The sequence below is a fragment of the Melopsittacus undulatus genome, chromosome 7 (assembly GCF_012275295.1).
Source record: "Melopsittacus undulatus isolate bMelUnd1 chromosome 7, bMelUnd1.mat.Z, whole genome shotgun sequence".
NCBI lineage: Eukaryota > Metazoa > Chordata > Aves > Psittaciformes > Psittaculidae > Melopsittacus > Melopsittacus undulatus.
In genome coordinates this window covers 45,410,412-45,426,190 of record NC_047533.1, presented here as the reverse complement: position 1 = coordinate 45,426,190, position 15,779 = coordinate 45,410,412, and the positions used below count along the sequence as shown (strand labels likewise).

Here is a 15,779-nt window from a genome sequence, read left to right as displayed (position 1 = left end):
GGGGAATTAATTAGCCCACTGGTTTACTCTGTAATAGCAGATTGATTTTCCTGGTAGCAAATGTCATGCCTCGTATGTTTTTAAAGGTTCCCAGATATCCAACAGATCTTTTTGATGATGATGTGTAGTTCAGTGATGGGGTTTTTTAAGAGACATAAGAGTTGTTAACTTGAATAAAAATCCATGGGTTCATTTAAAAGATCTGAGAAAATGGCAGATACTAGCTTGCAAATTTGACAAGAAGATACACTAATACAGGAGCTACACTAATAATGTTAGTACTTCTACAAGGATTATTGTGTCTTGTCTTCATGCAGGAAATACGGCAGTTGTCACAAAAAGAAACATCACCTGTGGATTTTGAGCCAGTACTGCTATCTTCATCATCCACTAACTTTACAAAAGTTGCTTCTATTTCTTGTAAAGGTACAGTGTACTTATAATATGATCAAACAGGATTTAATTATAAAAGGGTAGCTTTTTTTTTTCATCAGGTAAGAGACCCTGAAAGATCACAAAATCAACTTGCTTGGATGTTTTTGAGAAGGAGGATGAGCTCTTTCTTCTAATTATTTCCACCGTTTTGATGTGTATATGCTTTCTCTTTTGCTGATCGAAGGCTCTAAGCTATACATATTACAAAAAAGGGAAGAAAGCATTTGCTAAAATGTTAGCTGATTTTCGGTAAGCATAATTACCGAATGTGCTTTTTCAACATCCTTTTATAATTTGTGGTTATTTTTCTGTTTCCAATATATTTTCTAAAAGGCTGTTGTGCTTGGGTGGTCATTTTCTATGACATTTCTTGGCAGGATCGTTGAAGAGGCTTGCCTGGGACCAGGCGTGTTTGTGGAAGAGCAAAGATTTAGGCATTCCTGACTCCAGCCTGTTTCCTATTCTGACCACTAGACTGCAGTGCATAGACTTTAAAGGTTTATGAACCAGGCTGCTTTCACAATAATGCTGGGACTTATTTTTTCCTAGCAAAGAGGGAAAATAAGAAGAAAGGACTATATTTTAAGTGATTGCTTTTTTCAGAACAGTATTTCATTTATTAAAAGGAGGCAGTGTGCACTGATAAGTAAGAATGCTGAGCCAGTGACACATGGCTAAAATTGGTTGGGTTGCTCTTCACAGCCTTTTTGTGTGTGTTTTTGGAAGGTGTGTAGCATTCATAAAATCTTCTTAAAACAAAGTGTGGAACCTCTGAAAATCGGGACATAAGTGATTAGATACTTAGTTCACCTGTGTTAGAATTGGACTAACAAATGTTCCCCTTTGTAGTGTTCTTCCAAACCCTCATGTGAAAATTGTTCTGGCTGATGTTGTATTCTCCTGTTGTCTGTTCTTTGCCCAGCTGCATCCTGTGACAGTGAAAGTCCTCATGGTGACAAGAAGAGTAATCAACTGGAAGGCACTGCAACACTAAAAGCCTGTCTTTCCTGTCCTGTGATGGAAGGGTAGGTTGACAATGGATTTTTGTTTGTTTGTTAACATTCACTGATATTGTCAGAAGAACATTGTACCCTACTTTAAGAGATGAGGTTAGCTTGTTTTGTCACTGAACAATTCCAAGAAAAGTGAAAAGACTTCTTGCTATTGTTACTGTGTTGTTTGCCAAAACAGACCTGTGACATTTCAAGTAGTAGTTCTGCATTTTGTCCAAGAATTATTTCAGGAGCCAATAAAGAGGTACGCCTTAGCAGCTCATATCATATAAATGTTGCTTAGAGTCTGTGATGAAATTTGTTATGCAGAACCAGGATAGTTATAGAGAAAATGTGTAGTCTTTTCTTCTTCTGCAAATTTCATCCAAAGCAGTAGGTAGTGATATACTACTTAGCACAGGAAGAGTGTAAACCTGCCTACCTCTTTTGCATTGCTTCTGTCAGTTTTTACTTTGATATTATACGTAAGTATTCCAAAGGAAATAATTTTGTTTTTTCTCCTTAAAACCTTCAAGGAGCATCGTTATGCAAGAATACTACAGTTATATTCTTGTGTGGACCTCTTATGTATGCTCAAAGACAGTTGCAGATGTATTTATTTTTCTTCTGCATTTACTTACAGGTATTTTGATGTAGATCCTTCTGCAGCATTGTTTCATATAGAACCACATCATAATACTTCAGGATTTTGGTCCATATGGTTTACAAACAATTTTGACTTCAGCATTGAACTGACAGAAGTCTTCATAGCCAGAGAAACAAAAAACATTTTAAAGGTAAGCTTTTTTTTCTGCTTCATATACTGTTTTGTCTGTGATTTATGGATACAGTCCTTCAACATATGAAATAGATCCTTTGGAGAACTCTGTGTTTTCAGAGCTGGTTGAAATCAGTTAAAAAAATAAAGGTATTTGTGTGTCCATAAATGTTAGGTTCTGAAGAGCTTACTCTCTCAATGGGCATTATTCACTGTCCAGCTTGTTTTTGTGTTGTTTCATTAACAACTGTTCTTTCATTTGAGTTGCAGCTACAGATGCATTGAATTATATACCATTGCTCTGTTCTCAGAATTGTTGCATGTGTGTTTGTGCTCCATAGGATTCAGCATTTCCTCATAGTCTGTAATAGAAGTCTTTACTACATAGATGAGCTTTGAAGTTTAGAAGGCAAAGCCAATAATTTACTCGCGCAATTGCTTGATTCAAACCAGGCAAATCTGGTTTATGAATAAGCACATGATGTAGGCATCTAATTGGCTCTTCGTATATTTAGATAGGAGATTTACATATGTGCACTGTACGGATCAGTTATGGGCACATGTGTGTATGTAATAACAGCAAAAACATGAAGGAAGAGAAAGTTTACATTCTTCAAGGTACCACTTGCACCAAAATACTGTACCAGTTTTAATTCACTTGTCATTTAATTCTTTCTAGATTCTGAACTTTGCCGAACCTTTGACTCTGCCTCCAGGCTGCTGGAACGTGTTTTCTTTGAAGCTCAGTGTGAAGGACACTGTAACAAATGTGCTCTCTAGTATTTGTTTGGTCACAAATGTGGGAATAATGTTTGAAATACCTCTGCAGATATATTCAATTTTGTCCAAGGTACCATATTCAATTGTGTTGTATGATTATTATGTACTGCAAACCAAAATGCAGCAGCCTCTTTCTTAGGCCAGAAATCTGTCAGTCCCTAAAGAGAAACTTGGTACCATACCATTCTGTGAAACCATTCTGTAGCTTGAGAAGTTAAGCCCCCAGAGTTGAACAGTGATGGAACTGCAGTCCTCTAGACAACCTTAATTCTCTTGACTTGTCTAAATTATGCACTGAGAAACTGGAATTTGTCCTGTTATGTCATGTGGTCAGTTATAGTTTCTGTTTTGTTTTTCCAGCAGGGAGATCTTCATTTTGAAGCCACTGCCCACTGTGATATTCAGTGTTACTTGGGAAAGTCTGATTCAGGTAGGTTTGTCTTGGGGATTTTTTGCATCTGCTAGTAGTTTCATTGTAGAAAATCCATTTTATATAGCAGGAGTTGTATTGAAAATATTGAGATTGTTAATATGAGCATTTAGTTTTATGTCTTTTAAAAATATCCATTTTTCTGGGAGCTTTCAGACCACTAATTCCATAGCACATGATAAGCTATTGTTCTGTCTTGAAACATTATTTTGGACTTAATGTTTAAGACTTTGCTGCAAGTTCTTGTTGGTGGTGTACTGCTCCTTTCTTTCTTCATATGCATGTTCTCTGGAGAGGTTGTGGTAGAATGATAAAGCTGCCAACTAGCTCAAAGTGTTAGACAATGTGTATAATCTGAGTCCAGATCGTGGGAAGTCTTTGAAACAGAAAACAAATGTTGACCAGTATCCTGCCTTTAGCCATAGTTAAATTTGAAGGCCTTCTCTTTACCTGTTTCTCACAGAAATTTCCTAGGTTTCTGCAAAACACCATTTATCAGGCTCATTAAAATAGCATCCTTAATGCTGTATCATGTGAAAGAGAAAGAAAGGGTCTCACTCTTTCTGGAACTGAGGAATCTGCCTCCAGATACTGTAATGCTAGGAGCCTTTCTAAGTACCTGACTGGCATTTGCCAAATATTGTGGGGTTTTACATGGACATAATACTGCCTGGAGAATGTTGAATCTGATGAAAGCTGATTCTGAATAGTGTTTTTTTAAATCTCTGCTCAGTAGAGAATTCCAGTAGTGGTACCATAGGTACCCATTAAAGGTAAATGGTACCATGGTACCTTTTAAAGAAATGCTAAATTGAGTACTCTCCCAAACATGTTTTCAAGATGATGCTTTCCTGAAATGCATTTTGTATGAGGGTATGAAGAAGGCAGTAGTAGTTAGCCAAATGCTAGAAGAATTGAGGTGATGACTGCTAACATAAGGCTTAAAGAATTACTGATACATATGCATATTTAGGTGCAGATCTTGGAAGCGAGTGTTTGCTTTTTGTTTGTTTTTTGTTTTTTTTTTTTTTAATCTTTAGAAAGAAATCTTTCTGATAAAAGTGAGTTGTTATTGTTTATTTTCCATTCACATCTGATTATCTGAACGTAATCAGATCTTTATGTACTGGTATTCTGCCTTCTAATGCAGGATACTAGTATAGTATTTGTTAAATAAAAAAAAGTCTAATGCAAAAGCCTGAAAATACTGACCTAAAGAACTTGTAGCTGGATTATTCTAATCATCATAAATCTCAATTGGTTACTTTAAGCCCTAAGGATTGTAAAATAAAGTACACGTATTTTCAAATTAAGCCATTTTTGTTTTCTTTTGAAAGAAGTTTGCTTTTCTGTTTTCTGCTATGTGAAAATGCTTGACTTTCTGAAAGGCATTAATCTTTAGAGTGACGTAAGGCCTTGCAATTTTATCTTTAGAAGAATTTGAGAAAATTATCAGCACCTCAAAAAGAGAAGCTGACACATAAACACCATTTCTGCCAAACTGTGGGATTTGTTTTGCTCCCTGCTGTGCTGTGATGTTACAATTTTGTACCACTATGTAGAAAATGGTGTATGATCTTGATGCTGTATTGGCATCAGCTGAGTTCTGTTTAAAGGCTACTGATAACAACATGATTTTTCAATGGCATGCATTAGAAATAGTAACAGTAAAAAGGGCTCACTGGAGCATACAAAGCCAGTGCTATACCTGTACTTCTGTTTGCATATAGAATTATTGTGTTTTGCAGATATCTTAAGCAAAGAAGATATATATGGTAATATGTGTACACTTGCATGTATATACCTTCACATGCACATATGCTTGCTTTGAACGGAAAAAGTGGGTTGCTTGCTTTATTTTTGTGTCAGGACCCTTTGCAGATACCAGTTACTCCTGTTCAGAAGTAGATTGATGGAAGGAGCAAATGTTATCTCTGTAAAATGTGAAAAAATCTGTTCTCGTTTTAGCAAACCTCCTTTGGCAGAAGAGTCTCTCTCTGGACCGTTCTGCGTGGGATGTGGATTCTGAGCTTGCAAGTGAACTTTATGAAAGATGGCAAAAAATAAGACATGGGGAAGCCTGCAGGTCTGTACACAATCTGTTGAAGTTCTTAATTCAAGCCAGTACAGTTCTGTAGGGAAGAGTACCTCTGTTCTGAAATATTCTTAATTAGAACAAACTTTTTTGGCCTTCCTGCACTTGTTTGTTAATTTGAAGCACTGGGAGTTTCAGAGTACCCCAAACACCCCCAGCTTCCACTTCAAGGCACTGCCAGCCGGAAGTAAATGTTTCAGATGCCTGGCTTTAGAATGTAAATAATGTTCTTACTATAACAACATAGCTACCCAGTGTGAAAACAGTCAAAGCATGTTTTACCAGATTGTTTATGGTGTTGCATGGTCTTCCATCAGCAGGTCTCATAACAGTCTTTTTAGGATCAGGGTCTTTGAATAGCTTTTTAAGGTTTTTTAGTTCCTGGCTTAATGGATGCTGCATATTGGGGATGTTGGGAAGGAAGCAATCATTGTGACTGGGCAACTCTTGTGGAGATAGAGTGCACTGGCCCCTTTCCAGAATGAGGAGGTAGAGCTGTGAAAACCACAGTTGTGTTGCAGGTGTAAAAGTGGAGACTGAAGGGATGCACATAAGTTACACTGACTCTCTACTACTAGATTACAGCTTTATACACTTTATTTTGTGAAGAATATTTTCAAGGAAAGATTAGTTGGTGTAATTATAGGTTCTGGCAAGTCATAATTTGTTTTGTTCTTCATTTGAAAGAAAAGAGAAAATAAAATCAACAAAGCTTTCTATTTCTTCCAATAAAGCAGGAGAAGTATTTTAGGGTCATCTCGCTTTATTCACCAGAAGAAGCCGGAAGAGGAGTCCTTTGCCTTTTTCTTGCCACGGATGACAACAGAGCCTGACCTTACACTCAACTTCAGTGCCACAGCAGTTAAAAGTAGTATGGTGAGGATGGTTGTTGTTGCACTTTTTCTGAGTTGGTGTATGTTTAGCTTGTTTAAATAGCATTGTCTGCAGTTAATATTGGGTGATTTCATTTTAATACTGCTTGGAGAACAGTGTTTGGAGTATAATTTAAGACACCAGACTTGTATACCTATGGCTCTTTGAGAAGTTCTCTAGCTACGTAATCGTAATATTTAATACAAGGAGAGGAGTAAAGCAGTGTAGGTCTTAACTAACAATTGTTGATGGTAAAAAGCTTTCCTTGCATCATTGTATAAGTTACATGCATGTGGTAAAATAATTGAACAAGGGACTAGGGATAGAGTGTATTGTCATTAAGGATGCATGTGGTTACAGCATAGCTTTCCTCATGCCACTGCCTTATGCAACAGAAGTGTGTAAAACATTTCCAAGAGGTACAATGCTTGAGAGATCCGTAATGTGTCATTCAACCACACTGATGGTTGCCTCTTTCTTGTTTGTCAGATTTAGGTCACTACTAACCTAACCTGGGGCAGAACTAGTCATAAAGAGATAGTTTTCATATGCACATATTGTGGATTACCTTAATACTCCATTTGTGCCATTTAATTATCAGTCTTTATAGTAATGTGTATAACCTGCTTGCACTCAAACTTCTGTAAGAAAGGGCAGCACCTCACTAACTTCACCTTATTCTGTGGAAGCACTTTCTTCACATCTGCCTGCATAAATCAAAATCCAAATGAAAGAGTTGTTTAGGGGCTGGGGAAGGTCTGTATATTTGCACATGTGGTTCTTTATGCACTCTGAGCTGTTTTGACGAATGATGACATCGTAGTGACATGTCTTGCTGTTCCATGCAGTTTTGTGCACATATGATTATATTGCATTAAAACAGAAGCCAGGTTGAAGTCCTTTGAAAATGCAGATCATGTTACCAGTGCTGAATGATTTTACCTTCCAGTTTTCAAGTATGTAGTTTTTAACTGTTTCTTTTCCCCTCCAAACTGTTTAGGTAAAATATTTTGTACTAAGAAACCCTTCATCCTTCCCAGTTACGTTGCAGCTTCTGCCTCTTTCTTACTACCCTGATCCCCAAGCTTCACTGAGTCTACTGAACAAATGGTAATGAGTATAACCATCTCAGGATACTGTTTTTCTTTTTGAAATATCTATTTCCCGTGCCTTCTGATTGTTACTTATGGTTTGTTTTAGTTTTTCAGTGTAGCTTAGGTGGGGACAGTGTTCTGACTCATTTCTGAAGATATAATACTGTTCAGAGCAGCTTACAGAGCAGCATGACTTGTAATGTACCTGGTCATTGATCAGACTGAGCATGTTTTCAGCAAGTTTATGTCTGCCAGTTGTAGACTATATCATCTTTTAAGATCTGGGGCTTAGTGCAAGCCTGTGCAAACTGCCCAGGTGAGGGGAGCAACTTGCAGTACTGGGGATGCTCATCTCCCTGCAAGGCTAGTTGGGAAGTATACAGAGTCTGTAGACTGATCAGTGAGGAGGAATGTATCTGAGCCTTCCTACCAGAAAAGGTTTTCCTCTTCACTTTTTCTTAAGGAAAATCCCTGGTGGAAGAAGAGCCCTGTCTGTCACACTTAACTTCGAAAAACTGTTGGTAGACTATTTCCTTAGTTGGAGCCAGTGGGACTACTCATATGCTTGTGTTGCTTACTGATTTGGGTTCCAAATCCCTGTATAATTGCTTTCTTAACCTCATTTCTTTACATGCGTACTAGTATGTGCATATATATGTGGGGGTATATATGCACATTAATAACTACATCTGTTTGCATACTAAATACAGTTTCCACATAGACTCTTTCTAGTGATTTGAAATTACATTTTCTCTGTATTTGCACACTTTTGGATCTGCAGATGTTCTAGGATTACCAGAAATCATGTCCACTAACTGGTTTGTTTTAAGCCAATGTCACGGAAAGTTGTGACATGTGAATTATGAGTTCAGTGGCTGGAGGTCCATTAGTGCTCTATAATCAAAAATTTACCTATTGGTTTTCTTATGTCTGTTTTTAATACTTTAATGTGTAATGCAGTCAGGCAAATAACTGCTGTAAGAGAATTAAATTTACAAAGTATGTGAAAGAAAATAAGATTTTTGTCCCAAACAAATTACGAGGAGAAAGAAGGATATTTGAGTAATTAATGAGATTTGAGAATTATTATTTCTTAACAATTATACAGGCAGAAGAAGCTTTGGGGCATTTGTGTTTGTGTGGCTTAGACATTGTATTTCTTGGTGGTGATCTTTTGTTGAGAGATCTGAAACGCCCAGCTATTTGTCTGTTTTCCAAATGTGTGGAATCCACATAAAACTGATTTGTAGTGTATTCTATTAAAATGTAGACCCATATTTATTTCACGTCTGTCAAAGTGCAATTGTAAAAGTATTCTTTATTTAAGAATAAATGCCAGTATCTAAAAATATGTCAGTGTAGTTCTGACAGACTAGGTTTGAAGTGCTTATTTTTTTGTTTTGGTTTATTTAGGTTCAGCATAAATGTGCAAGCTATTAATTTCACAACCACTGAATTCAGGCTCATGGATGGATGTTCTTACAGGGTAAGATGGCTGATTTTGATAGAAATGTTCTGATGCACTAAAACAAGCTCTGTCTACACTACATCCGAGTTGTTCTCAAGTGCTATTTAGAGCAATTTAACTGTGTTTTCTTGATTCTCTGTCAGGTTTGTATGTTTGCAATTACATTTATTTTCCAGAGTTTGAGTGTGTGCATGCATGTGTGTGCATGTTGAAGAGCCACAGTTTGCATTCTGTGTTGGGACTCACGTTTAGCTGCTGGTTGTCCATGAAGTGTCAGGCTTTTCAGCTGGTCATGTCAGAAGCTGGCTGATAATTTTTCAGTAGAGGAAAATACTGTCCAATAGCTGAAGGGAGAAGAAAGCTGGATTTCAACTTCAGCTCAGTCTCATTGCAGCTCCCTCAGGTTCAGGTTGGGATGTTACAGGTACCTCTGTTTCCCATTGCCTCATTTTTAGCATGAGTGTGATAACACTTCACTGTGTCACATCAGTACTGAACTGTGGTTAAACCCTGAGGTGTTGTGTCATGGATGACAGGAACAGAGAAGATGCTGTATCAGGGATATTGGCATATTCTGGCAACCCAGAGTACTGTCCAGGGTCCCAGAGATTTTATCCTTAGACTTCTAGATTATACAAAAGCCTGGAATTGATACATTTTCCTTGCAGTTTGGGCATGCTGCAGTCACCTCTTAAATGTCCTATATAGATACATATTTCTGCACATGTGCTTTAGAACCTTAATGAAACATTAGTACCTTATAAAAAGAAAAGACTGTGTTTGCTATACTAATCTAAGCTGACCTTTCCTTTCTGGCAACAGCTGTAAGAGTTGTTGTAAAAGAGAGGAGACAGCAGTTCATAAATCACAGCCTGTAGCCACACACTGAAAAAGAGAAGCTAGTTCCACTAGTACTTGTTTAGGACTGAGTTTCCACAGTCCCATACACCATGTGCTTGACCAAATGGAAAAATAGCAGTAGATCTTTACATCAGTGTGTGTAATGCCTGTTTTTCATTAGAGACTTGAAGAGCTAGGAAGATCATGTATAGTTGGGTAGGTATGCAGCGCATATGAGATGGATCTTGACTTGTTTAACAAATCACTAGCTGTTAATATTTACATTTTTTGAATTTGTCATTTTTTCCTTAGTCACTTTATATACACGTGTAATGAATTGTTAGGCTCACATTTTGAGTGCATGAGTATCTTTGTTTGTAGGGAGTGACAGGGTGAAGTTTGCGAATGCCATATGTGGTTTGCTTTTATTAAATATTGACTGTTAAATGCAGGTTCTGATACGTTTTTGTATGTTCATTTTTCATAAAATGGACTAAGAATAAAAACAGTTTGGACTGGAAAAGATCAGAAGAGCCATTAGTACAACAGCCATGAATTGAAAAACCACCAAGCAAGAGCCTGTTTTGTAACGTTTAGTAACGTTTACGGTTGTTTTGACTGCCCTAGCTGGCTGATCACCCCTTTCTAAGATGAGACCCCAACTTCTGAAATATAAAGTTTTAGAGCTGGTTTTTGTTTGTTTTTATTTTATGTTATTTATTTTTATGGGGAAAAGAATAAACAGCTGTATTGTGTAAAAAAACCCACATTATTTCCAGATTCAGTGTACTTCTGGTAGTTCTGGTCTTCAATTAATATGGTAGGGAGTTCACTTTGGCTTGTTTCCAGTGACTTAAATGGTCAACATACTTGCCAACAGTCCCTTTCTCACTTAAATCAAGTTGCAAGTCTTATGCTGAGGGTATAATGGTTGCCACATTTCCCTGTGCAATCACTATAGTGTCAGTTCTCGTTGTGTTGTGAAGTGTTTCAGGGTTCCTTGAATATGAAAGACACTGTATAATTTCTTTTCCATCTGAGCAAATAAAAGCTGTTTTAAAAAATGAAGTAATACATTCCTCATAATAATAAATGCAGTAATATGAACTTTTGCTCAAATAAACAACCTTATCTGATGTTTTATGTTGTCAAGTTGAAAGACTTTTGTATAACAAGTTAGTTAGCAGTTACTGCACCTTGCCAAAAATATCTTACGTGGTGCTAAGTAAGGTTGTAGTGGTTCCTTTATAGAGATCTTTAAACACACGTTTTCTGTGAATAAGAAGTGCATTTTTGTTTAACAGAACACATATCGGGAGGATCTCATCAACCAGAAATGCAGTTCTGAGCTGCTTTGGTTAACTTTACAGCCGCTGGAAACTAGAAAAGTTGGTGTAATTTTCACACCAGTTGACTACAGAAGAGTAGCTTCCCTTATTTTAATCAGGTAAGCCAAGTTTCAGTTGTAAGTGAGAATCAAATAACTCAATGTGGAAAGGAATTTGCCAAATCTTGAAGCAAAGTCAAATGCTCAAAATTTGTAAGTCAGAATACCTCCAGTTTAATAAAAATTGCTTAAAGGGTCTTTGTGCCTTATGCCTCAGTCATTAAAAAAGCACCTTTGTTTTTCCTGGGTATGTGACCGGTGAGCTATAAAAATGCATATGAATGTACTGAGGTAATTTTGACTTAAGTGAGCAACACATTGGGTGGCTTTGCTATTTTCAATTTAGCTTCATAATGGTAGGATTTGAGTATCAAGTGTGTGAAGCCACTCATTGGTTGTCTCTGAAGGAAAAGATAGTTTATGGAAAAAGCAACCATTTTCACTATGTGGAACTGTTATTATCCAGTGGCAGTGGTCACAAAGTTTGTTCCTTCAGTGTGTGAAATTCACTGGTGACTGGTTCCAGGGTGGTCTGGTCTGTATTTAGGGGAAACCTATCCTGGTGTGGCCAGTAACTGTTACTGAAACACTGTTGTCTTGGATTGGCACCCAGATAGCAAAGCAGAGATTTTGCAGACTTCATTTGTATTTTAGCAGCTGATTGCTTGTTTTTTGTATTGTGACAGAAACAACTTGACTGTTCTGGATGTGGTCAATGTAGAAGGCTTTGGAGCCAAAGAATTGCTTAAAGTAGGGGGAAGACTACCTGGTACAGGAGGATCTCTTCGATTCAAAGTGCCAGAAGCTACACTAATGGACTGCAGACGACGTGAGTAAGAAGAAACAAATCTCTTGATTTTGTAGCTGGCTGCATTATCCCGTAGTGGTACAGATACCATTTTCTATTTACATTATTGTAAAGTAAACAGAATGTTGAAATAGAAAAAGCTGAAAAGCTTGGTCATGAGAATTGTAGATTCTGTTTTCTCAAAACACTGACTGAAGATAGTTACAGATTCTAGAAATATAGTACTGCAAATCAGTCTATATCAGTCTTGATCACTTCTGATTTTTCTATTAGATTGAAAGTAAAAATAGCAATTTATTTGTAAACATAAGAAAAATATTTTTTAAACACTGTGAAATAATTCTTTTTTTTTCTCCTTTAAGAACTGAAAGACAGCAAGCAAATTCTATCCATTACGAAGAACTTCAAAGTAGAGAATATTGGACCTCTTCCTATAACAATTTCATCAATGAAAATCAATGGTTACAGTTGCCAAGGATATGGATTTGAAGTGTTAGACTGTCAGGAATTTTTCCTGGCTCAGAACTCATCACGAGAGATAAGCATTGTGTAAGCACTGACAAATTTGCTGACAAATTAACTGAAGTAGAAATCTGATGTAATTAATCTTAGTAACAGACCCTCCAATAGCACATCCTCACATAAATTTTGGTGAGCTTCAAATATAAATTTCGTAAGCATTTCCCCTTTTCAGTAAGGATAATTCTAGAAAATTGATAATAATGTGTCTTTGTAAGACACAATTATTTTTAAAAAGCAGCATTACATGTCTTTTATCAGTGCATTATGAAGTAATAAACTAAAGCACAACAGTTGTCACAATAAAAGAGTAAGAAATGCTTTGCCACTGGCTTTTTCTTATTATTTGATTGTTTTTCCCTGTCTTTTTCCAAGTAGCCTGACCACAATCTAGTCATGTTTTCCTAAAATTGCATGTAATCTAAAATTGATTCTTTTAAAAATCCTGTTGAGTGAGAATCATGACTTAAACACAAGTAGAGCTAATACTACTGTGTTGCAGTGTCTAGGGTTTCATATACAAGTATCACCTCTACTGACTGGAAAGCAAGTCATACCTTCTAGCAGTACCTGTGGCAGTCAGATAGAATAATGGTATGGGCCAGGGAAATACATAGAAGAAGAGACAAATCTGATGTTTTCTTCTGCTTTCCCTGTCTTATTCTAGACTTACTGTAGCATTTGGCCCTTTCTGAAGTAATGCTGCCTGTACACTGGACAACTTGACAGTCTTACCTCTGTTACGGGCTAATGACCTCAGAAGTTATTTTGCATTTTTCATATCGGTGTGACTTCAAAAAATTAAAGCACTGGTAAAGTAACACCATCTCTGTCTGCTTTTCCCAACAGATTTACTCCTGACTTTACATCTTCGTGGGTAATCCGGGAGCTTACACTGGTAACTGCTGCCGATTTGGAGTTCCACTTCACACTCAACGTGACTCTTCCTCACCATCTGTTACCACTGTGTGCAGATGTGGTGCCAGGACCCAGCTGGGAAGAGTCTTTCTGGAGGCTCACTGTCCTCTTTGTAAGGTAATGCTTTCGGGGCCCCTGCACCAGTTCAAAAGGGACCAAGGCTAACACAAGCACTTTTGGCTTGTGTTAGATTTTTAGTGGTGATAGGGGCTAAATCTCTACTGCATCTGTATCCCAAGACTTCTGACAGATGGCTTGGACAGCTTAGGTGTGATGCAGTAGCTGGTGATAGAGTTGTCAAGCATTTCTTTCTGCTCCTAACAATGAACTCCATGTTAAGGCTGCAGAGAAAAAAAGGCTAGGATACCTCCACAGGAATACCCTTGCTAAGAAGACTTACTCTTGCCGCAGCAGAGGTGCAAATGTGTCGTGGTTTAAGCCCAGCCTGCAACCCAGAACCATGCAGCCGCTCTCTCACTCCCGTCCTTCTGCTACTGCTGAACCCAGGACAACATGTAGCATATTAGTATTTGAATGTTGTAAATAGAATCAAGTGGATTGGTAGATTATCTTGAAGTATGCCTGAAAAATGAACATGGATTTTATTTATAAAGTTTCAGACAACCAAGTGAAGACCTGGTTTTCTTTCTGCCTTCTTACTCCTCTCACTTGTTGAAAAATACTTGTGTTTGTTGTTAGCTTTTGCTAGGCACACTGCTAAACATGCTAGTCCAGAAAGATTAATTGGCTTGTGTTAGCTGACTCATTGCTTGCACATGGTGAGAGGCTTTTAAGAGGACAGTACCTTTGTACAACAATTAAGGGTTCTGCTCCTACACATATTCTTTTCTTGTTTTCTTTAACCTTTTACACTGTGTAGTGTGAACTGAATGTTGTGTTTTTCACAGATGATCCCCAGTGCTTACATCACACCAATCTGAATTGCTATAATCGATACTGACAAGTGGTGAATGTGAATGTCATGGTGATACATACATGTGCCTATGCATACCTAACTGAGATCCTGATGCATGCTGTGATTCTGCTTGCATTGATGTTTTGACACTGAAAACGAGCATAAGTGAAGCAACACTAAGGACCACATTACTTGTTCTAGGTGCAACAGAAGGAGACTACAGGGATCTGAAAGATCAGGAGTTTCTCATTCTGTTTTCCTGCTGACAAAATTCATATGGCATGATTGAGAAAGTGGTGTGATGAATTACAAAGATCTTTATTCTGATCAGTTTATTAAGACCACAAAGAAAGAGGATATTTTGCAGCTTCAAGTTAGTTCAAAAGTGTGGTGGCATTTGTAGCCCGTTTTATGACAGTATTTTCTCTAGGAAAAGAAATATTAAATAAATATCAAAATAATGACAGCTGTCATAAATTAATAGAAAGTACTTAGAAGACTGGTAGGTATCAGCCTATAAGATGCTGCTATTGTGTGGTAATGAGCCTTCTAACTGATCTACAAATCAAGTATTAGCTTTTTTAGGATGGATTTTTTCATTATTAGATTTTTTTCTTTCCCTTGGCTGAATTATTTTATTGAGAGAATAACTGGCAAGGGCTATAAGAAAAAGGAAAAGAAAAGACCGTTAGAATTATTATTTATTTTTAAACTGTGTTTTGAGCTTTCTTGTTTGTTTCCTTATTTAGAATTTACTAACAAAATGTTTGGAAAATGCATTTTGTTAAAGCTTTTTAACTCTATCACTGAATACTCCTGAAAATTGTAGACAACAGTATCTGTTTTTTTCTTTGGCAGTTTGTCCTTGCTGGGGGTGATTCTAATAGCCTTCCAGCAAGCCCAGTATATCCTAGCAGAGTTCATGAAATCAAGACAGAGGCCAAATCCTAGTTCTTCACCACAGCAGAACAGCAACTCTATTGACGTAATCAACTCTGATTCCTACAAGTAAGAATTTTCTTTTGAATTGCTTTTTTTTTGGTACCCTATGTATTGTGGAATAATGCTTTCTGTCTGTTTGTATTCTGATATTGATGGGGGCTGGTTTAGAGGAGATGGTGTTCCAAGCAGCCTCATTCAGAGAACTTTTAGTGTTGGGTCTCATCTTCACTAAAGAGAAATGGAAGAGCTTTATAAATCTTGATTGTTGTTGGTAGTGCATAGGGTAAAAATTGTGTGATGGAAGTAAAAGATACAGCACGTATCCTTACTATGATGGCAGCACATAGGAAACCACACAAAAAGAAGTAAAGGATCCATCACAGCAGCTATGGAAGGAGTTGACAGTACATTAGTGGTCCTCAGTCCTGCCCCCCTTGAATGGTCAGTTAGGCACTTACTGAAACATATAAATGTGTTTGAAGTCCGAGTCTTTCTCAGCTCCCC

General features: G+C 37.3%; 1 protein-coding gene across 8 annotated transcripts in view; it reads left to right on the top strand.

Annotated features, from left to right (window-relative positions):
• Window positions 1-15,779, top strand: part of TMEM131L (transmembrane 131 like) — an 81,813-nt gene that overhangs the window by 50,475 nt on the left and 15,559 nt on the right. For 4 of the 8 annotated variants that reach the window (XM_034064621.1, XM_034064619.1, XM_034064618.1 and 1 more), the window contains 14 exons: window positions 318-426; window positions 1,358-1,460; window positions 2,071-2,224; window positions 2,885-3,055; window positions 3,346-3,415; window positions 5,384-5,501; window positions 6,245-6,386; window positions 7,384-7,493; window positions 8,891-8,963; window positions 11,090-11,232; window positions 11,859-12,001; window positions 12,343-12,529; window positions 13,349-13,534; window positions 15,192-15,341. In XM_034064621.1, the coding sequence (XP_033920512.1) occupies window positions 318-426; window positions 1,358-1,460; window positions 2,071-2,224; window positions 2,885-3,055; window positions 3,346-3,415; window positions 5,384-5,501; window positions 6,245-6,386; window positions 7,384-7,493; window positions 8,891-8,963; window positions 11,090-11,232; window positions 11,859-12,001; window positions 12,343-12,529; window positions 13,349-13,534; window positions 15,192-15,341 (1,859 nt within the window). The remainder of the gene's footprint in view (window positions 1-317; window positions 427-1,357; window positions 1,461-2,070; window positions 2,225-2,884; window positions 3,056-3,345; window positions 3,416-5,383; window positions 5,502-6,244; window positions 6,387-7,383; window positions 7,494-8,890; window positions 8,964-11,089; window positions 11,233-11,858; window positions 12,002-12,342; window positions 12,530-13,348; window positions 13,535-15,191; window positions 15,342-15,779) is intronic. The other 4 variants (XM_034064620.1, XM_034064622.1, XM_034064616.1 and 1 more) reach the window with 2 other exon arrangements.